Source organism: Mauremys reevesii, linkage group 1 (assembly GCF_016161935.1).
Source record: "Mauremys reevesii isolate NIE-2019 linkage group 1, ASM1616193v1, whole genome shotgun sequence".
NCBI lineage: Eukaryota > Metazoa > Chordata > Testudines > Geoemydidae > Mauremys > Mauremys reevesii.
The window spans coordinates 151,704,678-151,729,193 of record NC_052623.1 but is presented as its reverse complement, the minus strand read 5'-3'; the positions used below and the strand labels follow the sequence as shown (position 1 = coordinate 151,729,193).

At 43.1% G+C, this 24,516-nt stretch overlaps 1 protein-coding gene across 16 annotated transcripts in view; it reads left to right on the top strand.

The window, feature by feature from the left end:
* DMD (dystrophin) overlaps window positions 1-24,516 on the top strand; it is a 2,035,724-nt gene that overhangs the window by 564,075 nt on the left and 1,447,133 nt on the right. For all 16 annotated transcript variants that reach the window (XM_039486264.1, XM_039486496.1, XM_039486317.1 and 13 more), the window contains one exon: window positions 9,123-9,295. In XM_039486264.1, the coding sequence (XP_039342198.1) occupies window positions 9,123-9,295 (173 nt within the window). The remainder of the gene's footprint in view (window positions 1-9,122; window positions 9,296-24,516) is intronic.

Sequence of the window (24,516 nt, the reverse complement as noted above, 5' to 3'; positions counted from 1 at the left end):
TTTTTTAAGCTCATGGATTCAAGGGTAAAACAATATGAATTTTTTCATAGAAGTGCAGATCTTCAGAGCTGAAGGAGACCAATTTCTTGTCTAGTCTTTCTGAAATCGCACAGTGTTGTGGTGCCAGCCCACAATGTGGTTTTGACATTCCCCGGGGTACAATCTGGACTGTTGAACACTGTGTCCCCTCAAATCTCTGAAGTGGGGTGCTTTTTACACTGCTTTTCTGTAAGAACATCAACTACTAGCCTATTCAGACACTGCCTCTGATTTGTAAAATAGTTGAGAGTGATTTTGCATGAATGGTCTGCCAACCATTGATGAACCTACATACAGGGCAACACCACAAAATTCTCGGTCCCAGGCTTGTCCCCCGAAATGGGCATCTGAGACTTCCCAGAAGTGTACTGGAAAATGCAAGCTCATAGGAAGTCCATCATTTCATCAAAGGAAAATGAAATGCACTAGCCTTGTTATACCAAATGGAGTTCCCCACATACTTCAGTTCAAAGATGAGATAAAACAATACTGTAAGTTTAACTACAGAAAGAAAGGAAAGATTTCAAGAGACTAAAACTAATGAGGCATAAAAGTCAGGATTGGTTACAAAAGTAACAAAGACAAATGCTTGACAAGTGTTGAAGTGACCTTAAAAGCAAGGGATTTTTCTCACCATAAGCCTACAGCAGTCTGTACTGGCTGAAAAGCCTCCCAGCTAGGACTCTTCCCCTGCCCCAGTTCAGTTCTTTAAGAGTTGATGATGTCATGAGCGAGATGAAGGTGGTCAAGTGTTTTTCTTCCCTCTTTATAATTCAGTTTCTTGTGCTAGGAACATTCTTGCTTAGTCACGGTGCAAACGGTCTCTTGTGGGTGCCATTATGATGAAATGTAAATTTCTTTTTATGCCTCTCCTCTGCCAGAGAATGGCCACTTAACTAAGTGATAGCCCACCTGACTTTGTTGATATGTCTTTGTATCTGAAAAACAGGTTTGGTCCTGCCATTCTAACTTTGGAACATGTTATAGCAGTGTTATATGGCAGAATCTTATAACTTTTTACATATGTTGCCACACACATTTTACCAGGGCAATAATATTCAGCAGATTATGAGTTTTCAAATGATACTTCACACAGCATACCTTGTACAATATTTATCATAGTCTTTTAAAAGTAGTGACCATAATGGCACAGACTGTCACAATGGCATGCTAAAACAATACCTAAAAGCTCACAAGAGCCAGGCACAGGTATAAATCGGATTAAAAAGCACAAGACTGATTATCTGTTGCCCTGCACCTTGTGTAACCATTTACAGCAGTGCAGAGTGAGTGAGTGTGGCCATTCAAATTAGATCTACTAGTATAATCAACTGCCCAAGCTGCAAGGCCACAGAGAATCTGGCCCAAGGATTTTCGAGATTAGTTTAAACTGTCATCTCAAGATTATTTTATATACAAATGAGCTCTACTTAATTCCATTCACTTTTTTAGAATTATCAAAGGTAACGTAAGTGGTACCTTTAATGGCTGGCACAGTAACTTTAATCAGGAAAAAGAATGCTGCCAAATGGGGTGGTTTAAAATGATTCAATGTTTAAAATCTTGCTCAGATAGAAGTCAATAGTTTTGCCACTGTCTGCAACAGAGCCTGATTTCACTTTAAGTATGTACATACCATGATACTAAAGTTCACATCTCCCTGTGATGCCCAAACCAACATCATACCTGATTCAGTATGAATGTTGTGTTGTATCAGTATAAGGACACCTTGAAATATGTGTAAGCATTTTGTTAAGCAACTATACGAATTTCAAAGTTACAACTGAGGGTATGTCTACGCTATCCGCCGGATCGGTGGATAGCAATCAGTTTATTGGGGATGGATATATCGCGTCTAGATGAGACGTGATATATCGATCCCCAAACGCACTCCTGTCGACTCCAGAATTCCACCAGGGCAAGTGGCAGTAGCGGAGTCGACAGGGGGAGCCGCGGCTGTCGATCCCACACCACGAGGACGGGAGGTAAGTCGAAATAAGATACTCCGACTTCAGCTACGCTATTCCCGTAGCTGAAGTTTGGTATCTTACATTGACCCTGCCCCCTAGTGTAGACCACGCCTTAGTGTTACAGTGAGTCTAAGGCCTGGTCTATTACGGAGTTAATCTTGTTTTATTCAGCAGCAGTCAGGCTGAACTTTAAGTAATAGCCAATCGACCCTTTTGCATGTGGCTGCTTTTGCAACGTTTCATCTTTTATGCCAGAGTGAATCTGATGTTCTCTGTTTTGTCAATATAAAATTGCACTTAGTTAACTAAAGGTATGATGTTTAAATCTATTTAGTTAAACTGGTGCAACTTTGTGGATGGGCACTCTTAAATCAGGGTGTGTCTACACTACCAGATTAGTTCGATTTAACTTAATTTGAATTTGTGGAATCGACCTTACAAAGTCGAATTTGTGTGTCCACAGTAAGGACACTAATTCGACTTTGTGAGCCCACACTAACGGGGCAAGCGTCGAAATTGGAAACGGTGCACTGTGGGAAGCTATCCCACAGTCCCAGCTGCCCATTGGAATTCTGGGATTTCCCCCCAATGCATGCTGGGGGGAAAACTGTGTTGAGGGTGGTCTTGGGTAACTGTCAGCATTCAACTGTCACTCCCGCCGGCGGGAAATCAGTTCGCGCACTTTTCCTGTTAGTGACAGCGCAGACGCCACAGCACTCCACTGCGATCATGGAGCCCGCTGCGATCATCGCTGCACTTATGGCCGTTGTCAACTCCTCGCACCTTATCGTACACCTCTTCAACAGTCAGATGCTGAGAAATCGGGCGAGGAGGCAACGGCAGCACGGTGAGGACATGAAGTCTCAGAGTGGCACAGACCTCTCAGAAAGCACGGTACGCTGTGCCGTGGAGATCATGGTGGCAATGGGTCATGTTCATGCTATGGAACGGCGATTCTGGGCCCGGGAAACAAGCACGGACTGGTGGGACCGCATAGTGCTGCAGGTCTGGGATGAATCACAGTGGCTGCGAAACTTCTGCATGCGTACGGGCACTTTCCTTGAACTGTGTGACTTGCTGTCCCCTGCCCTGAAGCGCAAGGACACCCGGATGCGAGCAGCCCTGAGTGTGCAGAAGTGAGTGGCCGTAGCCCTCTGGAAACTTGCTACGCCAGACAGCTACCGGTCAGTAGCAAACCACTTTGGCGTGGGCAAATCTACCGTGGGGCTTGCTGTGATGCAAGTAGCCCACGCAATCGTTGAGCTCATGCTCTCAAAGGTAGTGACCCTGGGAAACGTCCAGGTCGTCATAGATGGCTTCGCCATGATGGGATTCCCAAACTGCGGTGGGGCTATAGATGGGACTCACATCCCTATCCTGAGTCCGGCCCACCAGGCCAGCCAGTATATAAACCGAAAGGTCTACTTTTCAATGGTGCTGCAAGCACTGGTGGACCATAGGGGACGCTTTACCAACATTAACGTTGGGTGGCCGGGCAAGGTTCATGACGCGCGTGTTTTCAGGAACTCTGGTCTGTTTAGATGCCTGCAGGAAGGTAGTTTCTTCCTGGACCACAAAATAACTGTTGGGGATGTGCAGATGCCTACAGTGATCCTCGGGGACCCAGCCTACCCGCTAATGCCCTGGCTCATGAAGCCCTATACAGGCGCCTTGGACAGTGACAAGGAACTCTTCAACTACCGGCTGAGCAAGTGCAGAATGGTGGTGGAGTGTGCTTTCGGACGTCTCAAGGGGAGATGGAGGAGCTTACTGACTCGCTCGGATCTCAGCGAAACCAATATCCCCATTGTTATTGCTGCTTGCTGTGTGCTCCAGAATCTCTGAGAGCAAGGGGGAGACCTTTATGGCGGGATGGGAGGTTGAGGCAAATCGCCTGGCTGCTGATTATGCTCAGCCAGACACCCGTGCAATTAGAAGAGCCCAGCAGGAAGCGCTGTGCATCCGAGAGGCTTTGAAAGATAGATTCCTCAGGTTGCAGGGTAACCTGTGACTGTTCAGTTTCTTTACAGAGAAGCTGAACCTGCCCCTGCTTCAGTTACTGTTGACTTTCTTTTGCGGTTACATACCATGTTTCCCCCCTTCCAACACACGTTTAAAAATAAAGTTGATGGAATATTGTTAATTAACGTTTTCTTTACTAATGAATTCGTGTTAAAGGGTTGAAACAGGGACACAGACTGTGGTGCGTTGGGTGTGCAGTGATGTACAGACCGCTTCTACACTTGAGGAATGACAGGCTCCTGCTCCTAGAGCGGTCTGCAGTGCCGGACTGGTTGTTTCAACGGAGCCTGCCATCCCTCCTTTTTGGGACTCTGTGTGCGGGGGCTATGTGGCCTTGTGGCGGGGGAGGACTGGGGGGAGGACGGTTACAGGTGGGTGTGCAGGAAGGTATGAGGGGTGCAGGCTCTGGGCTGGGTGTGGGGGCATAGGAAGGGGTGAGGGGTGTGTGGGAAGGGGGAGGAGGTGTAGGGAGATGAGGGCTCTGGCTGGGGCTGAGGGTTTGGGGCATTGGAGAGGCTCAGGGCTATGGTGGAAGGGCAGGGTAAGGGCAGCCTGCCTTGCCATTTGTGGATGGCAGGCGCTAGGACCCTGGGGCAGCAGACAGCATTTCTGCGGGGAGCCGCTCTACTGTCAGGCAGGGACGCAGCGCGGCGGGGTGGGGGGAGACCCGTGGGAGCCAGGGCCCGATCCAGGCAGGGCCGGGGGAGAGACCCAGCTCCAAATATAGCTGGAGCAGGGCACCTGCTGCCTATGCACAGAACATGAAAAACACCTCCCAGACTGACCAGGGTGCCTAGTGACTACAGCAGGTCACACACACACAGTGCAGATCCTGCCCCTGTGCCTGTACCCTGGTAATGGCGACTGTCATATGCAATTACCAAACCCCTCCCCCCCCTTCACACACAGTCTTCTGTAAAGAAACATGATGGAAACAGTAATGAACAGCAAACTACTTTTAATAATCAACTACACAGTTTGGGGATGAAACTGAGATTTGGCCTTGGGTGACCCAGAAAGGGAAGGACTTCTCAAAATTTAGCAAATGAGAGCTTTTTGGTACTTGAGCACTCTGCTGGGGTGGAATGACAGTGTTCATGGCCGTTGGCGCACCTCCTTCTTGTAATTTTGAGTGAGGGGGGTATTGGACTTTGTGGCGGGGGAGGGAGGTTGCAGATACAGTGCAGGGGTGCTCTGTCCTCCTGCCTGCGGTCCTGCAGAACATCCACAAGGCACCTGAGCGTGTCCGTTTGCTCCCTCATTAGCCCAAGCAGCGTTTGAGTCGCCTGCTGGTCCTTTAGACGCCATCTGTTCTCCCGTTCGCTGTGTGAGCGCTGGTACTGAGAGAGGTTCTCCCTCCACTGGCTCTGCCGGGCCGCCTCGGCTCGGGAGCAGCCCATAAGTTCAGCGAACATCTCGTCCCGTGTCTTTTTCTTGCGCCACCTAATCTGCGCCAGCCTCTGTGAGGGGCATGCTGGAGCAGGTCGGGATACAGTTGCAGCTGTGTGATGGGGGGAAAAAGGGAGTGAATTCCTTACAAAGATGCATTTTTGCAAAGAAGAAACATAGTCTAGTCAGTCTCTGTGAACAAGACCATGCACAGCACCTATCTCATGCGCACTCACTCAGGGAAAGTTCGAATTTTCGGAATTCGCTTTCATTGCCTGGGGGACTGCAGTGCAGATCAGACAAGCGGGGCAGGACAGCAGAATCCGTGGAGCAGCCAGGCATGGTAAGCCAAAGACTTTTGGCTGCTTAAAAGTGAATGTATACCACTGTCCTCTTGCTGCAGGCAATCCTGAAAGCATAAACTCTGCCCCTGTTCCACCCCCTTGCGTCTGTTCCCTGGGAAAGATCGCTGTATGCTGCCACTCTGCAGCCTCCACCACGTGGCTGTAAAGTGATGCTTCTTGTTATGCAAAGGAACAGTGAAGCACTCCCAATACTAATAGTAAACAAATTACTCTAATTAAATGCAGGAGTCTCCGAACTAGATCTCCCTGAGGAGGGTCACAGAAAGAGAGAGAGAGAGAGCGCATGCTGCGTGAAAGCGAGCACAAACCAGGGGCCTATGCTGCCATGCTCGTTGAGGCAATGGTCCCGGAGTACCAGATGAAAGCTTGGCGCGGAAAAGTGTGCTACTTCGGAGCACCCAATAAGGCAGCTCTCCCCAGGAACCTCATGCAGAGGCTTTTCAATTACCTCCAGGAGAGCTTCTCGGAGATCTCCCAAGACTATTTCTGTTCTATCCCCATATATATTGACCTTCTTTTCAACTAGTAACTATTCCTGCTCCATTAAAAATAAATGTTAACATGTTTAAAGCACTTACAGACTGATCCTTACCCCGGACCCTGAATCAGGGGAACGGCTGGGGAGGGTTGGTAGGGGATCTCAGTGAAGGTGATGAAGAGATCCTGGCTGTCTGGAAAAATCAGCGTTGTAAGCGGTGTCGACTGCCCCCCCCCCCCATCTCCTTCCTCATCTTTCCCGTCTGCGAACATCGCTGAGGAACTGGCCGTTGACACTATCCCATCATCAGAGTCCACGGACACTGGTGTGGCAGTGGTGGCAGACCCACCGAAAATGGCATGCAGTGCCTCGTAGAACCGGCATGTCTGGGGCTGGGCTCCGGAGCGTCCGTTTGCCGCTTTGATTTTTTGGTAGCCTTGTCTCAGCTCCTTGACTTTCACGCGGCACTGCGTTGTATCCCGGCTGTATCCTCTGAGTGCCAGGGCTTTGGAGACCTTCTCGTAGGTCTTTGCATTCCGTTTGTTGGAGCGCAGCTCCGAAAGCCCAGACTCATCGCCCCACACACCGATCAGATCCAAGACTTCCTGGTCAGTCCATGCTGGGGCCCTCTTTCTACTCTGAGATTCCCTGGACTCCTCTGCTGGAGAGCTCTGCATCACTGCCAGTGCTGCTGAGCTCGCCACGACGTCCACACAGGAAATGAGATTCAAACTGGCCAGACAGGAAAAGGAATTCAAATTTTCCCAGGGCATTTCCTGTGTGGCTGGTCAGAGCATCCGAGCTCGGACTGCTGTCCAGAGCGTCAACAGAGTGGTGCACTGTGGGATAGCTCCCGGAGCTACTAAGGTCGATTTGCATCCACACCTAGCCATGTCGAATTTAGCACTACTCCCCTCGTCGGGGAGGAGTACAGAAGTCGAACTAAAGAGCCCTCTATGTCGAATTAAATAGCTTCGTGGTGTGGATGGGTGCACGGTTAATTCGAAATAACGCTGCTAAATTCGAATTAAAGTCCTAGTGTAGACCAGGCCTCAGTGTAAACCTGGCTTATATTTAGTTTACTATAAAATTACAAGACAAGCTAAGCAGTAAAAGATGTTTTAAAATTGATGTCCACATGAGTTTTCACTGGTTTAACTCACAGTTTTATTAAATTGTTACAATTTTTTTCTATAAACTGTCTGATTAGGGAAAAAATGCTCATCACGTGTGATGTGCACTCGGGCAGCATGTATTCCAGAGATGTGGAAAAATGAGTACCTTCCCTCAGAAATTCATGTTTTCTCTAAGCTCTGCATGTTTCCATTGCATAAAATATGTAAGAACAAATCTTGCCTGTTTCAGTGTAGTAAATCTGGAGGAGTTTTTTGGTTACCTTATCTACCTCTTTGTTGTTGTTGTTCCTGTCTCACTCCACTGGCTCCAAAAAAAAAAAAAAAAAAAAAAAAAAGACTCTTAAAACAAAAAGTCCTTTATTTAATTTATTTAATTTTTTTTTTTTTTTTCATATGCATGCATGCAAATATAAATACATATATATACATAATATATATTGTACAAGTCATTTTACAGAGGTGTAGCATGTAGAATTTTCTGGTTTAATTGAAATTTTTAAAAATATTTTAACTGATAATATTTCTTTCCAAATTAATTAATTTTGTTAAAGAAAATGTGATATCTTACAGATAAATTGAGTCCAGACTGAAGCATGGCAGGGGAAGAATTATAAAATAGCACCGATATGTTTATACAGAATTACTGTAGAACTTTTAAGGCTTTAGTTAATTAGCATGTTTATGAAATTGAATGTTACTTACATTTCTTACTCCCCAAAATTGAGGCAGATTCATGTTGGAGGAGACAATGCATGCTAAATGCTTCAAATCTAAAAATTACTCTTCAGTGGATATTTCTTGATGAGGAGTACAGAATGAAACAATATGTGGATAATTGAACAAGTTATAAATGTCCAGTTTGGATATTTAGTCCTTTATCCTAGAAGATATTTAATACTGGTTGGAAACATAGTAGAATAGAGACTACATTGATTTTAAAAACAAAAACCTTCCTTTAAGACAGCATGAACCAATGTTAGGCATTGCTTAATAGACGTTACTGTTAAGGTCACTAGTAATGAATGTGGCTAGGAAATGCATAACTGTTCTCAGCTTGAAAACCTATCAGACTGAGTGTTGCCCTTTGGGAAGCTCTCAAATTGTCATTACAGTGAAATAACAGTGGGAGGCCTGGATATCTGTCCCTCTGATCAGAGTAGAACATGATTAGCAATTCATAATTAATCTACTTAAACTCACTCATGAAAACAAAACCTGTACAATACTGCTTAAATTGACATGTTCTGTCTTTGTGTGTGTGTGTGTGTGTGTGTGTGTGTGTGTGTGTATTTCTTAAATATACCTTTTTATATTCCAGTAGAAGGTACTGTTCAGTACCTAGAGGACACACTTAGCTCTCATTCATGCACCCCATTGATTTACCTACCTTTGTACTTATCCTATTAAGTAAGGAAAAAAAAACTCATTTCAAATAAACTCTCTCCCTGGATTATCCCCATGCACTGGACTTTTAGTTGTCATAGTTGTGAATATATTGAATACACAGCAAAGAAGACAGGTCAAAACTGGTCACTTTAACAAAGTCAGACTTCCCTGCTCCTTTTATAAAATGGCGTCAATTATAACTCATTTATTTATGAGACCCCATTTGTTATCACTTTAAGCCATAGGATAAGAGAATTGGTGCTTATTTGGGTCCGGAAAAGCATTTGCTTTGAATAAATAAGTTCAGCCATTGATGAAATTCTGTCTCCTAATGCAGGTCAAAGATGTAATGAAAAACATCATGGCTGGGTTGCAACAGACAAACAGTGAAAAGATCTTACTGAGCTGGGTCCGCCAGTCAACTCGCAATTACCCGCAGGTCAATGTTATCAATTTCACCACTAGCTGGTCTGATGGATTGGCTTTCAACGCACTCATCCACAGTCACAGGTAGGAAAACCAGAGTGTATCATTTTAGCAAATAGATTAAAGTTGATTGCAAAACATTGGTTTTAAAACAATGGCTTATTTTGTGCAGGTTTAAACTGTTGTTGCATTAAAGGTAAACCTTCAAAATGAATGACACTTTATGTAGCAGGAAATGGGGCTATCAGAAGCTACTGTCTGCTTGTCTACATGTGTACTGTCAACACTGCTGAAATTAACCCCTTGTAATCATATTGCACACAACAGTCAGGCAAACTCTGTATAAACCACTCATGAAATTTTTATTACAGGTAGCTTCCACATTCTTCATAGTAAGTTTTGTTCCCCTCCCTTCCCCACCCATTCTCCCCACTACTCTTCCCCCTATACTGCAGTCACTATGCTTGGTAAATTTTGGGAAAAGTTGAACTGTCAGTGGTGACCGACAGCCATTACAGTGTAAATCAATGATCTGCTACTCAGTTAACTTATCCTTGTAAGACAAGCAAAAACATTAGCAAACTTGGGCTCATCTTTCTACCATTCCATTTATCAAAGTGAAGTGTGAACTTCAAAATCTAAACAGAGCCATTTAAAAAATGTACTTAAGGCAATGAAACCTGTACACTTCTCCATATAATACGTTCTGCACATTGTATAGACATGATAGAGTGTGGTGTAAAGATAGTTTGGCTATTTTCTTGAGATCATCTTTAGAACTCGTTTGTGCCTTTGCCATCCATAAACAATGTGGCCAGCTCAGATTCATACCAACAAACCTTTACACTGGCTCCCCTGGGTATTCTGTGCACGCGTGTGCTTTCTCGCGTGCACGTATTATTGTATTTTAAAATCATTAGTTAGTCGTCATACAGTACCAGGGCATACTCTTGGATGAAAGTTACTACAAGAAGGCTACATAATTATTTGAGGGTAGGAAATAATGTTTTGTACTCCTAAAACACTAGCTATCTGAGGATCTCCAAGAAATTAATATTGAAGCTTACTTAAGTTTTGCAACTCCCCTGTATTGTGATCCCCGTTTCACAGATAGGGAAATGAGTATACCAAGATAAATGCTTATCCAATATTAAACATGAAGTTATGGAACAAGGATTTGCATCTCTAGCCTCCCACCACACCATGTTTACTCCCTATAATTAGAAATTTTATAAATTTAAAGCAATATTAACAAGTTTGTAATGCAACTTTTAGGAAGTTAGTTACTTTTGTTTTTTACATTTACATGCTGTAGTTTGCAATATAACTGATATTTTCCTGTCCTGTAAAATTGAACTTTACTGAACTGCAAATGATTCTACGCACCCAGTGGTCCACATGCCCACTGCAGAAACGCATGGACTTTTGTTCCAGTCTATGGCTGGAGGAGCAGCTGTAGTGAATGGGCACACAGGCTGTGTGGTAGTACAGCACTCTGGCCCTAGCTACGGGGTGGGGCGTGACCAGTAATGTCACTTCACCAAGCTCCTTCAGCACAGAGCTGAAGTGGTTGGGCTCTATATAGATGGAGTGAATTTTGAGGTGAAATAAACTTCACCTTCATAAAGCCCAGACACAACATCTTTTGATTGTGCCAGTTCCAGATATCAGCAAGTCATTTAGCTCTAAACTGAAGATAGGTAACTATTCTCGCCCCCCCCTCCCCGCCCCCATACTTAATTAAAAAATGTTTTTTGGAGGACTGGATTTCTCTCACCAGCTCTTGAACACTGGGAGGACAGGGAAAATGAGACAGACACATTAAGTTGCTACAGCTATATTTGGAGAGGAGTTGGGGTCTAGAACTCAGGTTCTTTGGCCACTAGACCGTGTTGCTTCTGTAACAAATTCTTGATGTGATTGTTTGTTTCATTTTAAAGCTAAATTGTAGGTTGCTTTAAAAGTGGTAAGAACTGGAAGAAAACTTAATGTTGAAATGGTGCTCTGTCTGTCATCGGGACAGGAGGGGTGAGTTGTCATGCCACCATTAATAGCCAACTCTGTGCTATTGCATAATAGCAGCAGGTGTTGGCTGACAGCTTTGTTAGACACTGTTTTTAATTATACACCTAGTAGCATCAGCACAGTATGACTTGACTTGTTGTTTAGGTACTTGAGGTAGGCAATAGTGAACGTTGGGCCTTGTTTGTGACAAGTTAGCACCGTCTAGCAACCAACACAATCCAACATTAATCTGACTGCACTGCAGCAGAAGTGTAGGCACAGTCGTCATTGCCATAAGTCTGCAGACCTGATGTGTTTTCCTTTGTTTGCCTTTTCTTTTGAAATAAAACTACAAATCTTTAAACAGGCAAATGTGAAAAAATAGCAGAGAAGCAGCAGAGGAAAATCTGGAAGTCCTGGCAATGAGAAGAACTTGTTTTAGAAGATTTTTTTTTCCTCCTATTTCTATTATAAAACTAAAGAGAGTGTTGCTACAAACTTCTTTCTAGGGGGAAATGCACCAACAGTAGGCTCATCATCTATGCCTGCCTTTGACACTGGCTTTAGACAAACTGTTCTTTCTAGCCATTTTATCTCTAAATGTCATCTTTCTGGTCGTCGCTTATGGTCACTCTCAGCCGATCCTTTGCTCTGTTGCTTTCATTTCATATGTGATTTCAATCTTACTGGCTTAAATACAGGAATGAAACTGTCCAGTAGACATCAAAACCCTCCACCTTATTGAGAGTCTAATTTTAGTCCCACTGAAGACACTGGCAAAACTGTCTATCTCAGGTACTTATATAGACCAAATTACCTTGGTATCTGAGCACTTCACAATTTTTTTTAATGTATTTATGCCCAAATACCCATGTGGTATAGGGAAATTCCATTATTCCTATTTTACAGATCAGGGACTTGGGCAGAGCAAGATGAAGTTATTAGATATACATCACACAGGAAGTCTGTGGCAGTGGGTTGATTTCAGTGACACAGGATTAGGCCCTCCATTCTAAGTTAAAGAAACAGAACTGCTAAGGTCTGCAGAAGGTAACTAGTGTCCAGTAAATACAACGTGATATTGCTGTCTCACACACAACTAGATCGTCACATTACGGAGACAAATAATTCCATGTTATGGAATTTCTTTTTTTTCTTCAAGGAAAAAAAATGAGTATTACAGAAACACTGGTCCTGATCCTCCTCTGCATTACTTAAACTTTACAGTGCTGTAAACTGTTTACATTAATTTCAGTAGAGGCATACTGGCATAAAACAGGGATAACACACAGGTGAATCTGTTCCATGGTCACATTACATTTGTTGTTTCCTGACTTCTGAATATTTGAACTTGCAGGATGTATAGGCATTATGTACAGTTGTTCATGCAAGGACTTATGTGCTTTTAAAATTGTATGCATTGTGAATAGCCCCACTGAAGTTCAGTGATGGTACTTACCGTGTGTAAAGTTAAGCACATGTATACAGCTTTGCAGGATCAGGATTTTTATGTAATATTTTTTTAGTGTGTAAATAACAATACTATTGTTTCCAACTTCTTATTCACTCTTCAAATCCTCTTTATTCAGTGAAAGAAACAGGTGATTAATGCAAGTACTCTGAGCATGGTTTTGACAGCTTTTACCATGTAGAAACAGAGGTGGAGGTGGCAAGGATGTTCTGGAAGTTGAATACCAGAGTATAACTTGCATCCGAAGAAGTGGGTATTCACCCACGAAAGCTCATGCTGCAAAACGTCTGTTAGTCTATAAGGTGCCACAGGATTCTTTGTTGCTTTTACAGAGTATAACTGAGCATCACATGCTACAGCTGTAGTTGCCAAATAATAATATGGCAATCATATCAAATGAAGGAAGTGACTGTACCAGTCATATTTACTGATTGATTTTGCTATTGTACAACAAAAGAACACCTAGCCCTTTACAATCCTTTAAAAATACTGATTAAATGGAAAGACCTGTCAATTATCCAAAGATCAGATACAGGATTTGGCCCACATCAAATTTGAACATACAACTGCTTGTAATTGATACTGCTGTGCAATAAGGAGGGAACAGATTCCAGCACCCTCTCTTGGCCACACATTAGACTGCTGTGAGGGCAACCATTTGCTGGGTTCTCAGGTGTTTTAGCCTCTGGAACCTGAATGGAGTCCAGCTACTGCCCCTGTCTTTGGAGTTTTAAGCACATTTCAGAGTCCAGATCCTCTGTCTAGCACCCCATCCTGAGAGCTGAAACCTACCGTTCAGCTGCCTATGCCCTGTGCTCAGTGCTGACTCTTCAGACCCACATATATTTTAAGAATACAAGCTTCCCAGACTCCCACTGAAAATTGTGGTTTATCACTTCAATGAGTCATCTAGTAGTTGTAAAGCAAATAATAGACCGATGATTTGCACATATGTTAACACTATTGCTCTTTGACTTAATCACATAAACCAGAAGAGAGTACAGATAATTTAGAACACAACAAACATCCTAAATGCCATGCCCCTTACTAGCTCACCCTTCTCTTTGGAGTTCATCTTTGTTCAGGAAGGTAGGTGGCATCCCTTGTCTCACTGGCTTGTAGGTGCTGAGTTGCTTCTCCCTCCTCTTGAGCTGGAGAACAATGGCCACAAAGAACACCCTTAAAACCTTCAGGTGACTCCCCTAACAGATGATTGTGTTGCCAAAGTGGCATCCATCCCCTGGCCCCTGAGTTGAGACTTGAAAAACTGGTTGCCCTAGGCTGCAATCATCTTTGTCATCTGGATGGCCAATAGTCAAAATTTCATGACCGTGTATGGTTTGTCCTGTGCCAGCATCTCTGGAATTCTAGTTCAAGATGGAGGATAGAGACCAGCCTTATAATTAAAATGAAGTTTGCAGTCTGATATAGATACATATGGAATTCATAGTCTTACATGGAATTCATAAATTGTGCAGATTTCCAAAATCATTCCATAAGGAAGTAAAGGTGTCATTGGCAAGGATGATGGCGATGAGTCATCTATCCTTATAAAACAAATGTATGTGATTAATCAAAGCCACCTAGCTACTCCTAGAGATAATTTAAGAATAGAGCCAACAGAAGCAGATATGAGAGATGTTAGTTCAGATGCTAAAGGTGGGGAAGACTAGTACAAAGGCAAGATCCCTGCATGAAGAGTCACTCTACCAGTCAATTCATCTTTAGTAATTGGGTAGAATTGACACTAACCAAGTATTCAAGGAGCAGCTAAAATAGATCATTGTGTGTGTGTGTGTATGTGTGTGTCTCTCTCTCTCTCTGATGCGGTGTACCAACCCTGTATTGGTGAGGCAAGAGTTGAAGAGGCCACACCCCTCACCTCTGCTGGGCATTAAAAGGGAGTGACTCAGCTCAGTCTGGTCTGACCACAGAAGAGAGCAGTCAGGTGCAGCAGCCTTCCACCAGAAAGCTACCAGCAGCTTTGTAGCCAAACCACTGGAAGCCCGATGACTGCGTGATGACTTGTCATTGCCAGCGGAGGAGACTCAGGGGACAGATCAGTGGGAAACACTGAAGAGATCACAATTCCAGCCCAAGATGGTGCCAGAGGCATTGTAACAAGGGTAGGAAATGACCCAGGGAGCGTGTTTAGGGGTATCATGCCCTAGGGCACTTTACAAGGCCTACTGCTTCAAAGAGCCCTGGGTTGGAACCTGGATTCCAGCTCCCCCACTAGTGACCAACACAACCTGGAGCTATTGCTGCTATGCAAGGTGGCCTTTGGACTCTTGCAGTGGGTGATGCTACCCCGAACCATAACTGGCCCTTGGTGTTATGCCCTGGAGCATCTCCATTGGGTGATACTGCTGATGCAGAGCACACAGTCAATCCCCTGACACACTCTCAACCACCCTCATTCAGTATTCTAAAGGACCAGTTTAGCAACTGTCAAAAGAAAAACATTCTTGGTGTGGGCTATCTCTTTCTAAGTGAAAAGGCCATCAGCACTGCAGTTTGCTCTAGGTGTAGGTGAGCTGTCAGAGGGAGGTTGGATCTCAACCATTGTTCCCTCTATTTTTTGTACATTCTGTGTGTGGAATAACAAGCTGACACAGTAGGAGTTTAACACTAGTGAGTGAAGCCTCTTCATCCTCCTCATACGCATGGACTTGTGTTCATTCTCTTCCATTTCTGATCTCTTCCCTGAAATTCAGTCCAGCTATTGTCATTTGCCCCTTCATGTCTCATTCATCTTCTTCCATCTCTCCATCCCTTTCCATCTTATTCAATATTCTCCATCCCATTTCTCCCCCCACCTCAGCTCATCCCATTTTCTTTCTCCCCACTGCCTTATTCAATTTCTCTCCCTTTTATACCCCATCAGGCTCATCCTGTTTTTATTAATCCTCCACTAGTTTATCCCATTCTTTCTCTTTCTAACATTGTCTGCTACCCCTCTCTTCTCCCATCCCCTCTCTCCTGGCCTTTCTCTCCCTACTCCCTCACTGGACCTATCCCCTTCTCTGTTTCTCTTTCAGATCCCATTAATAAACAAGCATCTGTGGCCCAGACATTCAAAAAAGTGAATGCTATCTTTTCCATAGGGAATAATGTTCAGTGGAAGCACATACTGCATATACTGAATCCATTCATGTGGGGAAATTACCTAGGTGTGTAAGCATGCAATCATGTCTTTGTAGTGCCTGATTCCAGAGATTATGCAGATGGCTGCAATCTGGCAGTTAAACATGCCATTTTTTCACTTTAAGTGGTAGGGGCTCCTGCTTTTTCCTGTGGAAGGTTGTCTTCGGTTCAGGCCTCACCATTGACAGTACTGACTGATTGCATATTGAGGCATGGATTCGTTAAACATACTGTGATAGACCCAGGCCAGTTGGGTGCAGCAGAATAGCACAAGGCAGATATACTGGCCACTGGATTAACAGTTTTCTGTTCCCTGACTGACCAGAGCAGGGGCTGCTCCAGGCTAATGAGAACACCTGACTCTAATTAACCTGTAAAGAGTCAGGTGAGGCCATTCAGTTAATGTGACCACCTACTCTAATTAAGGCCCTGCTGATACTATAAAAAGGGCTCACTCCAGTCAGGCAGGGGAGTCAGGGAGCGGAAGTGCGGCTGAAGGGCTGGTTACTGAAGACACCCTCAAACCATTGTTAAAGGAGCCCTAAGGTAAGGGTGAAGAAGGGAGAAGCAGGAGAGCTGTGGGGAAGTGGCCCAGGGAAATGTAGCAACTCTGGCAGTGAAAGGTTGGCTGCCAACAACTGCTACCATTAGGGTCCCTGGGCTGGAACCTGGAGTAGAGGGCGGGCCCGGGTTCCCCCCAACCCACCACTACAGGAACATCTCCTGGAAGGGGAAGTCAGGTCCCTGTCAGGACAGGAGGCTGAACAGAGACTGTGGGAGTTCTCTCACCAACCTCCTTGCAGGCCTATGATGAAAAGGGCTCAGTAGACTGTAACCCTGGCCCTAGAGAGAGAAGGGCTACGTGGAGGGTCACAGTGAGCCACTGAGGCTAGCATAAACCGCTTAGAAGCGCAGGACCCACGGGAGCAAGGTCAGAGCTCTGCCACAATACATAGGACCCCACCAAATTCACTGTGCATTTTGGTCAATTTCATGGTTGTAGGATTTTAAAAATCATAAATTTTATTAATTCAGATATTTATGTCTATATTGGCACTAGAAAAGGTTCAGAAAAGGGCAACTAAAATGATTAGGAGTTTGGAGAGGGTCCCATATGAGGAAAGATTAAAGAGGCTAGGACTCTTCAGCTTGGAAAAGAGGAGACTAAGGGGGGGATATGATAGAGGTATATAAAATCATGAGTGGTGTGGAGAAAGTGGATAACGAAAAGTTATTTACTTATTCCCATAATACAAGAACTAGGGGTCACCACATGAAATTAATAGGCAGCAGGTTTAAAACAAATAAAAGGAAGTTCTTCTTCACATAGCGTACAGTCAACTTGTGGAACTCCTTACCTGAGGAGGTTGTGAAGGCTAGGACTATAACAGCATTTAAAAGGGAACTGGTTAAATTCATGGTGGTTAAGTCCATTAATGGCTATTAGCCAGGATGGTTAAGGAATGATGTCCCTAGCCTCTGTTTGTCAGAGGATGGAGATGGATGGCAGGAGAGAGATCACTTGATCATTGCCTGTTAGGTTCACTCCCTCTGGGGCACCTGGCATTGGCCACTGTCCGTAGACAGGATACTGGGCTAGATGGACCTTTGATCTGACCTGGTACGGCCGTTCTTATGTTCTTAAATCTGAAACTTCAGTCTTGTAACTGTAGGGGTCCTGGCACAAAAGGGGGTAATGTGTGTAGAGGGGTATCACAAGGTTATTGTAGGGTGGCCATGGTATTGTCACCCTTACTTCTGTTGTGCTGCTGCTGCTGGCGGCGGTGCTGCCTTCAGAGCTGGGCAGCCAGAAGCAGCAGTTGCTGATCTGGAGCCCAGCTCAGAAGGCAGTGCCACTGCCAGCAGCAGCAGCAGCACAGATGCAAGGATGGCATGGTATAGTATTGCTACCCTTACTTCTGTGCTGTTGTCTTCAGAGCTGAGCCCTCAGCCAGCAGCCACCACTGTCCAGCCACCCAGCTCTGAAGATAGTGCAGAAGTAAGGGTGGCAATACCATGATGCCCCAAAATAACCTTGCAATACCCCTGCAACCCCCTTTTGGGTCAGGACCCCCAGTTTGAGAAATACTGGTCTCCCTTGTGAAATCTGTATAGTATAGGGTAAAAGTACACACAAGACCAGTTTTCACAGTCTGTGACATGTTTTTCATGGCTGTGAATTTGGTAGGGCCCTACGCATACATATGCACATAAGCTTTTCCTGCTTGAAAACTTCTGACCACCAACAGCTCCCATTAACAGGAATTTTGAGTACTCAACTCTGCTGAAAATCAAGTACTAACCATTCAGCAAACTATGAACCTGCTGTGATGTTCCTTATATTAATCTGAATGAACAATCGTATGAAAATGCCCTTTGACACCTAGTGGAGCAGAGGTGATCAGGAAAGAGACTGAGTGAATGACGGAAACATAGGATGGTGATTAACTTAAACTGAGTGGCCAATGTGGGTCTAGTGTTTTTTTTGCAAACCAATAGTACTGCCCCAATCCTGTCCTTTATACAAAGGTGGAGAAATAACAAGCCAAAAAAAAAAAAGACATTCCATAATACTCAACATAGTTCAGGAACTTAAACCTTGGGAATTTTTACTGCAAGAATTCTTTTTTTATTATGAGCTTTCATATAAATCCTCATTGACATTAATGGGAATTAGGCATACATATTGTTACTGAAGTGCCACATTTTAAACCTGTCTTCTTTCACTTGCCTCTCATAATATTTTTATGGAACAGTATTAAGAATGGTTTTCTGAATACAAAAGTAATCCATTGAGAACATTTTACAGGTGCTGTCTGATTACTCCTATAGCACATTCGAGGTAGCCTATTCTATTTCTACTGATATTTTCCCTTTAAAAGTAGGGTGACCAGAAGTCCTGATTTTTACAGGGACAGTCCTGATTTTGGGGTATTTTTCTTATATAGGCTCCTATTACCCCACATCCCCATCCTGATTTTTCACACTTGCTGTCTGCTTACCCTATTTAAAAGCATCATCTTTTTTATTGCTTTGAAGAAATACGTTCTAAAATATACTACAGGATCTTGCTTTGTATTCCACCAGAGCTGAGATGTTCAGCTGAGTTTTCATATATTTAAATTGTAATTCAACAATAGATTTAACATTCTATGCAGCAGAAAACATCACATACAGTATACAGAAAGGTTTTAGAAATACCATTTTACTGTGATTTCAATTATATAACTTTTTTCAAAAAATTAATCTTTTTGTAACTCCAAGTAGATCTTGCAAATCAGTTTGAAAGGATTAGACATACCTTTAAAATATATGTAAGTATACATTACAATATACACTTGCTGTATAATAATGAGTGCATTATTGATTTATTCCAGGGGTAGGCAACCTATGGCACGTGTGCCGAAGGCAGCACGCGAGCTGATTTTCAGTGGCACTCACTGCCTGGGTCCTGGCCACTGGTCCGGGGGGCTCTGCATTTTAATTTTAATTTTAAATTAACCTTCTTAAACATTTTAAAAACCTTATTTACTTTACATACAATAATAGTTTAGTTATATATTATAGACTTATAGAAAGAGACCTTCTGAAAACATTAAAATGTATTACTGGCACACGAAACCTTAAATTAGAGTGAATAAATGAAGACTCGGCACACCACTTCTGAAAGGTTGCCAACCCCTGATTTATACTTTCAGCAGTTTTCAGGCTCAGCCCCACTTTCTGTTACAACAGTTCTGTCCATATACTTTCTTTTTTTTTCCTCTGAATACAAAGTAAGGGGACATGTACTTCACTGGTTACAGCAGAAGATTGGGGAGAACTCCTGAGTTCTATTCTTGCTTCTGCAGTGCCACTAACATGCCGTGTCATTTGGAGCTAGTAATGCCTATTCAATCTGTTGTCTTGAGGCCTTATGTTTCACCCATTACCACAGCATATGATGCCTTTCTCTGTGCCTTATTTCACTTGCCTATTGAATGGGTAAATACGTATCTCAAACAGATATTGCTAGGCTAAACTATTATTTGTAAAACTCCCTGAGAAACTCATCCTTGCATGAGAGGTTCAGGGGGTTTATTTTAGTGGCTGGATAGTTCTCCATTCCTCAATGTTCTGGGTCCTGGCGCAGATCTTTTTGTAATGTCCGTATACCCTGATCTATATTCTGTTTATAAAAGTTTGATATTTTAGGGACCTTCCATATTTTATTCTCTCATAGACACACAAACCACCTTTGCTCCCAGTATCAGAAGCAACAATAGGAAAGATGAAAAAGCAAGGTTTTAAAGAACCCTTGCAAAATTGCGATGAAAATATATCAGCCCTGGCACAAATTCTACTTGTCCACCTTCTGCTATGCTTGATTATAAAATAACTACATTTATTAATACACTTCAAAAAAAAGTAGGTTTCAGAGTAGTAGCCGTGTTAGTCTGTATCCGCAAAAAGAACAGGAGTATTTGTGGCACCTTAGAGACTAACAAATTTATTGTAACATAAGCTTTCGTGGGCTACAGCTCACTTCATCGGATGCATGTAGTGGAAAATACAGAAAGAAGGGGTGTGTGGGTGTGTGTGTGAGAGAGAGAGAGAAAGAGAGAGAGAGAGAGAACACACACAGGAAACAATTGGTGTTACCATACACATTATAAGGAGAGTGATCAGTTAAGGTGAGCTATTGTCAGCAGGAGAGAAAAAGAACTGTTTGTAGTGGTAATGAAAGTAGCCCATTTCCAGCACTTGACAAGGAGATATAAGCAACTGGGAGTGGATGGGCCATTACACAAAGTAACACTAATTCCCCACGCTTATCTTCCCTCCCTCCCCCAGTTCCTTATAGCACTTTGTCTATGCTTACCAGGTTATTGCACGGTTTCTCTTCTTTGAATCCTGAGAGATTTTATTTTCAGGGTACATACCCTTGTGTAGCATTGGCATATGTGTTATCCTAAAGCAGGTTTAATGCATAAAAGGCTAATTTCTAGAAGATATGATTCTCTGAACAAAATGGTTTGTTTGATATCAAACACAGCAGCAGACAACCATGCTGAAGAGCCACAGTCTGCTTCGACATACAACTTAACAGTAAATATAAGGGATTTTATGGTTGTAATTGTCCTAGGAACCCTTTCCTCACCTCTTAAAGTTCAAGGCTACAGAATAGTCTGCATGCTCAGGACACTGTTTTCTTCTTTCATGGATTCCAAGGCCAGGAGGGATCATTCTGATTATCTGCTCTGACTTCCTGTGTAACACAGGCTATAGAAATTCATAGAGCATACGTTTTAGGGGGAAAAAATCCTCCAATCCTGATTTAAAAATTGTCAGAGGTAGAGAATCCACCACAACCCTTGATGATGTGTGCCAATAGTTATCTACTCTCCTGCATACATTTTTAACGCTTATTTCCAGTCTGAATTTGTCTAGCTTCATCTTCCAGACGTTGGATCATGTTCTATCTTTTGTTGCTAGATTGAAGAGCCCATAGTTTAAATATTTATTTCCTGTGTCAATATTTACAGACTGTAATCAAGTCATCCTTTAACCTTCTCTTTAGACTAACTCCATCTAGTTATTTTAATCTATCACTATAAGGCATGTTTTCTAATCCTTTATTGTTTGCACAAGTTTGGTCTCTTTCATCAACAAAAGTTGATCCCATGAAAGGTATTTCCTCACTCACCTTGGTTTTTCTAATCCTTTAATCACTCCTCTGGCTCTTCTCTGAACTCTCTCCAGTTTATCAACACCCTTCTTGAATTGTGAGCACTGAAAATGGACACATTACTGCAGAAGCAGTCACCAAATGCAGAGGTAAAATAACCTCTTTTCCTACTTGAGATTTCCCTGTTTACACATCCCAGGATGGCATTAGTCTTTCTTTGCCAGAGCATCACACTGGGAGCTCATGTTCAGCTCTTACTAATTCATTTTCTCTCACTCCCACAGTGAGACTCCAGAAGAGCTGAGTTTTTATCCCTTCAGCCAGGTTTCCCCTAATGGCCTTTAAAGGACTACCTGCCTTCTATATTATATCCCTAGTCCCAAGCTTGCCCTGGCCCTCTGCCTATTTTTAATCAGGAAGTTCAGTGAAAATAAGTGGCATTCATTAGCTTCCTGCACATCTGCTTCCTTAAAATGCCTGAACTCAGGCCAGGCAAATGCCTTAGAAAGCAGCAGTTCACTGCAGCTGCCTCTGCGTCTTGGGGACAGAGAGGAGTACTACATATTAAAAAAGCTGTACAGTGCAGACTAGAAATAAACTGGGGAGAGAGGTTTGCTTTCAGGAAGCTAAACAGAAAGCTGAAGTAAAGCCAATCGAAAAACTGTAGTAGTGTGAACATAGTTGTGAGAATTAAAAAAAAAAAAAAAAAAACACAAGTCACTTTGGCAACCCAAAAATTTCTTCCTAATTTGTTTGAACTGCTATGGAACTGAAGATATTCTATTCATTTTCCCCTCACCAAATGATACCATACTTAGAGACCTGGCATCAGAGTGTCTGAAGAGACCTGGGCTAAGCAGTCAAACAGCAATAGATTTCCCTCTGCAGACAGGATCAGAATGCCAATGAAAACCCAGCCATTCAGTTAAGAGAACAAAAATGTATTCAGCAGAATCTGTGTTACAAACACCTCGGGAATGGAAGTTGTTTGTAACTCTGAACTGTTTGTAACTTTGAGAATGTTATGGTGGTTCTTTTTAAAAGCGTACAGCTGAACACTGGCTTAATACAGCCTTGAAAGTTTACTGTGCAGAAGCACAGAAACTGTTTCCTTACCTTGTCAAATCTGGTTTTAAAAACTTCCCTATATTGTCTTAGTAGTTATGTATAACACAATACTGCACTTTTTTTTTTTTTTTGGGTGGAGGGGTGTCTGCTGCCACCTGATTGTATACTCCCGGTTCCAAATGAGATGTGTGGTTGATTGATCAATTTGAAACTCTGGTATTTATAACTCTGAGGTTCTACTGTATTAGAATCATAGAATATCAGGGTTGGAAGGGACCTCAGGAGGTCATCTAGTCCAACTCCCTGCTCAAAGCAGGACCAATCCCCAACTAAATCATCCCAGCCAGGGCTTTGTCAGGCCTGACCTTAAAAACCTCTAAGGAAGGAGATTCCACCACCTCCCTAGGTAACCCATTCCAGTGCTTCACCACCCTACTAGTGAAAAAGTTTTCCCTAATATCCAACCTAAACCTCCCCCACTGCAACTTGAGACCATTACTCCTTGTTCTGTCATCTGGTACCACTGAGAACAATCTAGATCCATCCTCTTTTGGAACCCCCTTTCATTCTTCTCTTCTGCAGACTAAACAATCCCAGTTCTATCAGCCTCTCCTCATAAGTCATGTACTCCATCCCCCTAATCATTTTCATTGCTCTCCGCTGGACTCTTTCCAATTTTTCCACATCCTTCTTGTAGTGTGGGGCCCAAAACTGGACACAGTACTCCAGATGAGGCCTCACCAATGTCGAATATTGTGTGTATAGTAGCTTCCGCTCATCCAACAGGAAGACTCTGTTTGTACTGGTGAACATTTTATTTTAATCTATTCGCATATAGAAGAACCTTATTGATTGCATGAGCACGTTTCCAGTGTATAAAGAAAAAAGGCCAAAAGTGGAAGAGCCAACATCTTTCTCTGATCCCTGTCCCTTGTTGCTTGTTTTTTCTTTTGGCCCTCTGTGTCCATCAGTGATGTTTACGCCTATTTGTACATTTTTTAAATTAATTTTAAGTCCCTCCCCCCCCCCCTTGACAAACCTGGAATAGGGGTGTTACTGTGAGAGAGAGAGAAAAATCTAGATATCCAAGATACATTCAGCTTTTGCATTTATCTTGAAAATGTCTATTAGCATGATTTGTATGAGATGTTTGACTGTGACTTGGAAAAAAGTTACATTAGGCAAAAATGATAATTACTCGGAAGTGAAACATCTACTTTGTTTACTCCTCTCATACCTTGCTGCTTTGGGTATTTTTGCAGTTGGCCTTATCCCTGTCTTTGATTTCCCTCTGAATGTAATGGCTAGGTTTTCTTGTTGCACTTTCAGTGAATAATACTGTACTGTCTTTGATACCGTCTGCTTCCTGCCAGAGTTTATGTAATTGAACAGTATCTAAACAAATTGTCATTCTGTGGTTTAACAGCTGATTCCCTTGTATATGTAATATTTTCCAGAACTTGAATTTGTTTTGTTTATTGCATGAGAAGCTACAGATGCTAGCACTGCAAAATATCATCATAGTTAATGTAACTGTTTTGGCATCTACTATTTGAAATTTCTCAGATCCCTTTTATCGGCTTTTGGCTCTTGATAACCCGCTAAGACATCATTACTGTGACTGAGCAGTGTGTGTTGCTGCAGGACCTTGGATCAGGTTGATCCTTTGGGTCATATAAGCTCCCATGTCCAGAAATGAGTCTGTCAGTGAGTCAATTATGGCTCCCTGTTACTGTGCACTACTTGAGCCTTGGAGCAAATTAGGGTAGCCTGGAGTCTGCTCTAAATTTTGTCACCCACATTTGGTCCCATAGGAACCAAACCACAACTTGGGGATAGTTGGAGCTCATCACAATCCAGCCATTCCTGATGCCCCCAATGTGTCTCTGTTCTGGGGTCTGTGGAGAGGGAGGCGTTTGTGAGCTCTGACAGATTCTTGGCTGCTGG